The following is an 8861-nucleotide window of genomic DNA, read 5'->3' on the forward strand; positions in this document are numbered from 1 at the left end:
GAGTAAATTTTAACAAATAAATATAACTTATTTTATTGATAATTCAACAAATATACTCACCTCCATGAATAAATGAATGTAATCATTAATAGATATCATAATAATTTGAGATAAAAAATAAGAAAATAGTTTTATACGTATTTCTTATAATTATGATCAATAAAATATTATAAGTAATTGTTTTTCTTGATCCAACAGAACACCTCAAGATCAATATATTAACAAATTACTAACAACCCATATTATTAAAATAATTATTTTTTAACGATTTGTTTTTAAATGTGATCGATTGAGATTTTATACAATTTGTTAAAATACTTAATGACATATATGTAATAATGATATTAACAGAAGAGTTTAATTTTGATAAGTTGATATTATCATTGAATCATGTATTAGAAAATTATTTAATAATTTTATTGTACTGACAAGTACTAACAATTATACGATAAATTAATTAAACTCATCAAATAATGTGATGACATTTCAATAAATATGAAATGATAACTAACTCAATTTTTTTTATCAGCAATACTAAAATATATAACTAACTCAAATGATAAAGTCTTCTACAAATGAATTTAAAAACCTCCTCTTGATGTGCACTCATGCATTGACATGCTTGTTCTTAAAACGTGTGAATTCTTCATTGATTAGAATTTTAAAGAATTTTCCAAATCAATTACTTCTATCTATTTTCAAAAAAATCAATAGTATAAACATTTTATAAAGAAGGTATATCTAAATTAATTCTTAAAGCATGAATGAACGTGCCATGTTCATTCTTCAATTGTGGAATCCCGTGCACAAATGCTTGAATAATTCACCGTTTGTACAAAGACCATCATTTAGAAACTTACAAAACTTGAAGGAAAATGTGCTCTTGAATCTGCCAATTAATAATGTTTTGGCATTTGAAGGGAAATATATGATAGAATTAAATAATATTTACCATATAACAAAAATTGAATAATATTTCATTTAACATGTTAGGAGATACAAGGTGGGTGAAATAATTAAAAGAGAATGAAAAATTGTCTTTTATAGCATCACAGAGGAAAACATGATGACCTTTTCCTCAAACGGGTTTAATGTGGCCATGCCAATTTCCGAAAGCTTACACCATATCCATATCCTCATGTTATGGGAGGTGGATCACTTGAACAAAGATTCTGTTTGAACATGGAAACAATGAGTGCAATTAGTACTCCAAACTCATCACAGCTTTTATTCCAGAACTATCATTTCGTTTATTTTAAAAATTTTGAATTAACTTCATTTTATATTTTAAGTAATTTTAACTAAAACGAAAATTTAAATATATAGATCAATTCATTTTTAAGAAAACTATTTTTTTTATTCACAACAAACAGTTGCAGTTTCCTTTAAAATAATTATTCACTAAAAAAGTCTATTTTAATTAGTTGGATGTGATGTGCAAGTGTTATAGATCACTTATCGATAAACAAAAAAGAATAAAAAATATTCAATATGCACTAAATTAATTAATTAAACTTGTATTTTCTTAATTAAGGAATTAAGTCTTTCAAAAAAAACTACCAATTGATTATTTTAAATGAAACATGTCTAATTCATTGCAATAAAATAAATTAAAACATGAATGAAACACCTTTTATTTTTTTTACCTAAATCATAACAAATGATTTAAGAGTTGAGCCAACAAAAAGAATAAATTACCCTGACATTTCCTGAAATGTTATCGAATTACACAAAATATATTTATTTTTTTTGCCTTTACAATGACGTCCCTTACAATAGAATACAATGTAAACCTTAAAGGGGTGTGTGTAACGTAAAAAATAAAATAAAAAAATGGGTGTGTAATTTGATAAAATTGTTAATATAATTTGCTCAAAGAGGTAAGTTGGCTAAATTAATATAAGATGCAACGTACTAAATACTCAGATAAATACTGTCTCACAGGTGGCACCTTCTAGAGTTTTTGAGAATATCCACGAAGACCATAGAAGGAACCACTAGCCTTTGATCAGTTTGATGTTTCATTTGGCGTTAAATTGGCTCATTTTTTACGTGCTTGTTTTGTTGCCCAAATGTTATAACCATCTACTTTTTTATAATGCATAAATCAACGGCTTCAAACACCCCTAGGATTTTTACCAATGCCCTGATTTTCTAGCTCCTTCATTCATAATTGTTTAACTTTGTGTACATAACTAAAGAGAGAGAGATTATATATGGGGCATAAAGATAAGGCAAGAAAGACGCAGAGAAAGGACATGTTGGCTCTGAATTGAAATATAAATTGTAACTTTCAAAGCTCTTTGAGTTGCAAATATACTATTATACTACCATTTCTAATAGCTAAGATAGCAGATTTTCATAAAGTGGAAGCATGGAGAATGTACAATTCAAACATGGAATGAGCAAATTAATCATCAGCATCACTTCCAGCTGCTTGAGCTGCCAAGTAGAGGCTGCCATCAGGTCCCAACACCTTAAACCTACTCAATAACAAAGCACTTGCCATCAAAATGTGAACTAATGAATTCTTTCTCCACCCCCCTCATTGGCACCATTTTTAAAAGGGACAAAATTTAGATTTAGTTTCTTATGTGCTTTTTTTTATGTTGTTCTCTAATTAGAATTAGTGTTAAACCTTTATTATGCAAATTATCAAGGTAAAACTCCAATTCTGATTAGATAAACAGTATCAAAAGCACCTAAGGAACTACATCTAAGTTTTTGTCATTTTAATTACTCAAAAGACAGATAAAACAAAAGCTGTAGAGTATGCCTAAACAATAAACACATAGAATAACTAACTGGTTACCTTTCAAGGATAAACTTTCCTTCTTTGTACTTCTGAGTCTTCTCATGAGCAGCCTCCTAAAATGAAATAAAGTGAAATATTTTAAGAACAAAAATTTCCCAATGCCAATGACGTTTTGATAAGTAAACAGATAAATCGCAAAACATGAGCTTTAGAAACTGGTCCTTACATATCTCCACCCAACAATGGACCCACATACAACACAGAATATGTCAACGACAGTGTGCAATCCGGTGATCATCATCCGTTCTTCTTTCTCACCAACAGTGACATTCACACTGTCATAACATAGATTAACAAGATATTATTTGAAGCATTCATATATAACAATAATAGTGATCTTAAGTTTTCAATTTTTATCCAGTAGCAATTACACTATTGGTGCTTTCAAGATTTAGGAAAGATAGAGAAAAATAAATTGTTCTCAAAGATAGCAAATTCCACAAGAAAATAACTCAATTTTTATAGAAAAAGAAGTTTTCTTAAGCGAATTAAGGTTCAACATCAGCACATACTAATGCTTATGTAAATGTGGTAGTGAGAAAGTCAAATAACACTTACACTTTGTCAAAAAGAAAAGCTTTCCCATGCCTGCATTGGAAAGACTAAGAGAAAAGCAGGGTTAGCTTGTGTGCAAGTTACAAATTTTACTCATACATTTAGTTTGCATGATGAGCTGTACAATTAAGGGTTCAGATACATATTGGCAAGTGGCAACAAAGGGAAGTTGGAAGTGAAACAGCTACTATTCTCATCGTTCCTAAAATGTTTCTTTCATTTAACAAAATGAATTTGCAAGAGTAAACATATCACAGAAGGCATTAATCAGGTGCCATAATCAGGGCAGAGAATAATTTTAATGCTCTAGAAGTTTCATGTGAAACATTCTATACCAATTCTTATACAGAATTCAAATCAAAAGATAGTAGACCAATAAATTCATGATTTATGAAATTTGAATACACTGATAGAGACAAAATCCATAGTTTAAAGTTTAAACAAGTTCAGATCTGTTAAATGACAAAAAGATTTTACCAAGTCACCTGGGACAGGGAGCTGGGCCATTCAAATATAATTGAAAAGTCATATTAGGAAATTCAATCAAAAGGTCAACATTTTAGAAGTCTTTCAAGATATTCGGTTTATTTGAAAATAAGTCTTTCAAACACTTCATCCTCAAATTTGTACATCGTGGTTTCTGATTCATTTATTTACAATCTTCCTCAAAAAAGAATAACACTACATCATCAATGAATCAAGAAATTCATCTACGCAAGAAAACTTGTTGCTTAGAATCATCAGCATTTATGATTAGTATGAACTAATACGGCCTCACACGAAAAAGAACTCAAACAACTGACACTTTATCACCTTCCAAACACATTTATAATTAGTCCAAATAGAATGTCCTTCCACGGCCAAAGAATCACACAACAGCAGAGTATAATGTATCAACCCAACACAACCAAAAAACAAAAGCACGGATACATGAAATGACACGTGACTTCACTGAAACACCAATCCTTCCGGTGCCAAAGAATCACACAACAGCAGAGTATAACTTATCAACCCAACAACCCCAAAAAACAAAAAAAGCACGAACACATGAAATGACACGTGATTTGACCGAAACACCAATACAGAAAAATTGGAAACACTAATGTATAAGTACTTATATATAAGAAACACTAATGTATAAGTACTACTGATGGTTATATAAATGTTTGGTATGTATTTGAAAATGCTGAAAAGAAAATTCTTAAAATGTATGAGTGTGTGTGGATTCCTACCAGCACTTTAGCATTCCGAGTGTTAGCATTGAAAACGTTTGGACAGAGACACTATTTAGAAATGTCACTGTTTCATAAACCCAACATAATAAAACATATTAATTGGCAAGTTATATCTGATACTATTATCCACTTGAGTTGATCATATCCTATGTTCTTCTATTGCCACCCTCCCTTTGGGGTGAATCACTACATCCCTCTGATCATGATCAACCAGCAAGGAACATCACATAAAAGCCTTACATATATATCAACTAGTTATCTAGCAAAACCCCAATTATCCTTTAAAAAATTGTACAATCAAGTACTAAGAAATCAAAATAATGTTGCATGGAAGGAAAAAAACAAGGAGAAAAAAAGATTAAAAACCTTGGAAATGATATCATCCTCAAGAGCAAAATGTGTTTGGCAGTGTTTGCAACTATAGAAGTTTCCTTCAAGGTTGATCAAGAAAAGCCTTCCCATGTCTCCCTTTACACCAATCTATCAACTTGAAACCACCCACAAAACAGTTAAGACAAACTCATCAAAAAACCACCAAACAAGAAAAAAAAAATACCAACCCAGAAAGGAAAATTAGAAAGCAAAGAGAACCCAGATAGTGTCAGCCCCAGAAAATCACCCCGGTAACGTAAAAATACGAAACTGAAATTGTAAACATGCAATGTAATGTAAACGACCCAACAAGTCAAAAAAAAAAAAGTTGAAATAAGAAAAGCGTGAATGTGAATGAGAAATTGCGGTTACCGAGAAATAGAAAGAGCAGAGAGGGTGGTGGTATTGTGTGCAATGCAATCAATGGATCTCCGAAATTTGGCGATTACAATGTGAAATGAAAGGGTTAGAGTTTGGCCCTGGGAATGATGACACTCGTTACAAACTTTGTGTGCATTCTTCTTAGGCACACATGTTTCTGTTACCTTGCTAATTGCTATTCGAAATTGCTTTTTATTTTTATTTTCATTCTTTTCACATGTTTTTAACATCCATCTTTTTCTTTAAGTAAAAATTTAAATTTTAAACTTAATTGAAATATATTGTGATGTAATTATGACTCAGTAGAATATTGCGCGTCCGTTACATTTTAATAATATATTAAAATCAAATTCTTTACGAATTATTCGGGACGTTGTTATACATTTTTTATAATTTTGAATAAATGTTATAAGTAAAAATTATGAATGAATTTTAAACAGTAAATGAAAATGTCTCATATTTAAAAAATAATGAAAATATGTAATCATATCTTCTTTGTTACGATAATATTTTTAAAAAAAATCTTCAATTCGGTCCACCATGTCCATAAGATCCTACACCACCTAACTGTGACCATTTTTAAAAATTATTAAAACTTGGATTTGGCTGGAGGTCTTCGCAAATTCAGTTGAATCGGTTAGGAAGGGGGTAAATTGATCTAATACTCTAATTATATTGATTTTCTCATACAGTTCAGTTATTTTGGCTGAAAATATAATTTAAAGATAAATCAGTTTTTCCGTAAAAAATAATCTAAATCAGTTTCGATTATATTAGTATTTCTTTTTTAAACTTCGCTCAAGTCTAGTCAAATAACTATTAACTATTAGTTAGTCACATATTTTGACACGAGTAATTTTACTTACACTATTCCTTAAAAAAAAAAAAACTCAATAATAAATCACTATAGTTAAAACGCATGGTTTCATTTTTTTAAAATATATATATAAAAAAATAATAATAACCACCCCCTTAGATTTATAACCACACGAAATCCCTTTTTAGTTTCATAACCACCCAAATCCACCTATTTCCAAATTTTCCATCTCTTCTTCTCTTGATTTTCATCTCTTAACCTTTAAAGCATCTTCTTCCTAGATTTTTATTTCTTAACCTTTAAAGCATCTTCTTCTATTGTTTCAAAATTAATCAAATTTATTGCATTCTTGTGTCATTTCCAAACACAAGAATGTGATTGGAGAAAAAAATAAACACCATTCATTTCCTTAAATTATCTATTTAATCTCTTTAAGGTAAAAATTTATAACCCATTGTATCAAATGGGTATTTTATAACATTGTTTAGTTATGGGTTGTGTGGAGAGGGTTAAAAAACTAAGTATTAGGAATTATTAGGGTTTTCTCAAAAAATCTAGGTTTGCTAAATTTGGGAATTTTATCTAATCTCTTATTTTCTTATTTTAAATGCTTAGATCTTGTAGAATATATGGTGGTTGATCCTCCCAGCAGCGACGTGGATTGTTGCGTTCTTTTGTGTGAGTAACTAATTTAGTTAGCGGCATTTTTTTTTAAGTTCTTTTAGAAGAAGCAAGTAAAATTCAAAATATATATAGTCTGTTGTGCTCTTTGAAATTTTAGGAGTACTTGAGAATAAAGGAAAAATATTTATTTTCGCTTGATTGAAATTTATTTTGAGATTTTGATAAGATAAGATATATAAGAATGAATGTTGGATTATTTGTTTATTTTATTTATTGTGAATTTATGATTGATTGTCGTTCGCTACAACGAAGAGATAATTACAACGAAGAGATAATATAACTTATGAGTCAAATTACTCATAGTGTAATTATATTTTACATTCGTTGCAATGAAGAGATAATGCAGCTTACGAGCTAAATGTCGTAGTTCTATAATTACCGTTCACCACAACAAAGAGATAATGTGGTCTATGTGCACATAGTGGAATGAAAGTTTTATTATAAAGTTATTATTCTTGAATACAAGTTTATATGTAGTTCTAAAATTTTTCAAGGGAGTACACAATAGTTTCTAAAAACAAGTTGTATTTATTTTTTTTATTTAATGTTATTTAAATTCCTTTTGGATGTTATGCTCTCCTTCATGTCTGTTTTGTATTTTATGTTTTCACTAAGTCTTTGTGACTTATTCCTTTATTTTATTTTATTTTCTTAGATGCACATATAGTGGAGTAGTTGACTTTTTAGAATTTGTTGACTTACCCAAGAATTTGATTATCTTTTGGTAGGCCTTTATTGCGTCTGATGGATAGTTTTTTTTTTCATGACTCCAATATAATGCAGCTATAGGGATAAGGGTAGTAATAGATTTAGAGAGAATTCTTTTATTTTGAAATTTAAATGATCCTCTCTTGCAAATATGTTGATGATGTACTTATGATGTTTTGAAAAACTTTGATGATTAGTATTTATGACCAACATTGCTATTAGTAGATATTTTGGACAATATGTCAAGGGTTTGTGTTGAATCATGGGGCCTTGATATCTAATTGTTGGATTGATATATATATATATATATATATATATATATATATATATATATATATATATATATATATATATATATATATATTTGTCTCGTGACAAAGTTGGTATCAAAGCCTGGTTGATAGATCATATAGATGCATTATTTGGTTTGTTATGGAATCTTGTTTGTAACTTGTGTACCCAGGCACAACTTACATGCAAGAGGCTATGACAATCCATTGTTAGACTGGAGTGTTTGTCTTAGTGTATGTGATTCTAAGCTTGCAAATTTAGTGTACAAATCTTGTGAGATTTTATTAGAGGGAAAATCATTTATGGTAGATCTTATAGAGTTGGATATGGTAGACTTTGATGTCATCTTAGGTATGGATTGGTTGGCTTCTTGTCATGCTACTTTAGATTGCCAGAATAAAGTGAAGTATGATATGCTGAGGGAACCGACCATTGTGTTTTAGGGTGATCAAAATTGGTCATTGAGTAATATGATTTCGACGGTAAAAGCTCACAAGTTGTTGAGGAAGGGTTGTCAAGATTAGTCATAGATCAAATTCGAGGACGAATTGTTCTTTAAGGAGGGGGAGAATGAAACGCATGGTTTCATATATATATATATATAATAACCACCCCCCTTAGATTTATAACCACCCGAAATCCCCCTATATCCAAATTTCCTCTTCTTTTTCAATAACCCACCCCCATCTCTCAAACCATATCTCTTCTTCCCAAATTTTCATCTCTTCACCTTTAAAGCATTTTCTTTCATTGTTCCAAAATTTATTAAGTTTATTGCATCCTTGTGTCATTCCCAAACACGAGAATATGATTGGAGAAAAAAATGAACACCATTCATTTCCTTAAATTGTTTGTTTGATCTCTTTAGGCAAAAATTTATAACTCATTGTGTTTGATGAGTATTTTATAGCATTGTTTAGTTATGGATTGTGTGGAAAGGGTTAGAAAATTAAGTATTAGGGATTATTGCGGTTTCCTCAAAAACCCTAGGTTTGCTAAATTT

At 29.8% G+C, this 8861-nt stretch overlaps 1 protein-coding gene across 4 annotated transcripts; it reads right to left on the bottom strand.

The window, feature by feature from the left end:
* Positions 1-2209: 2209 nt before the first annotated feature.
* On the bottom strand, positions 2210-5552 carry LOC100817752 (protein yippee-like). Of its 4 annotated transcripts, none has more exons than XM_003530230.5 (6): positions 5350-5552; positions 4972-5085; positions 3374-3417; positions 2982-3090; positions 2813-2868; positions 2210-2483 (listed from the first exon to the last, which is right to left on the bottom strand). In XM_003530230.5, the coding sequence occupies exons 2-6, from the start codon at positions 5065-5067 to the stop codon at positions 2411-2413; spliced, it is 378 nt and encodes a 125-aa protein (XP_003530278.1). In that variant the 5' UTR covers positions 5068-5085; positions 5350-5552; the 3' UTR covers positions 2210-2410. The 4 variants fall into 4 exon arrangements, with proteins under 4 accessions (XP_003530278.1, XP_006583648.1, XP_040873016.1 ...); XM_006583585.4 differs by lacking the exon at positions 5350-5552 and adding an exon at positions 5166-5340 and having other exon boundaries at positions 4972-5092; XM_006583584.4 differs by having other exon boundaries at positions 2212-2483; positions 4972-5092.
* Positions 5553-8861: the final 3309 nt, after the last annotated feature.

This window comes from Glycine max, chromosome 7 (assembly GCF_000004515.6).
Source record: "Glycine max cultivar Williams 82 chromosome 7, Glycine_max_v4.0, whole genome shotgun sequence".
Classification (NCBI taxonomy): Eukaryota; Viridiplantae; Streptophyta; class Magnoliopsida; order Fabales; family Fabaceae; genus Glycine; species Glycine max.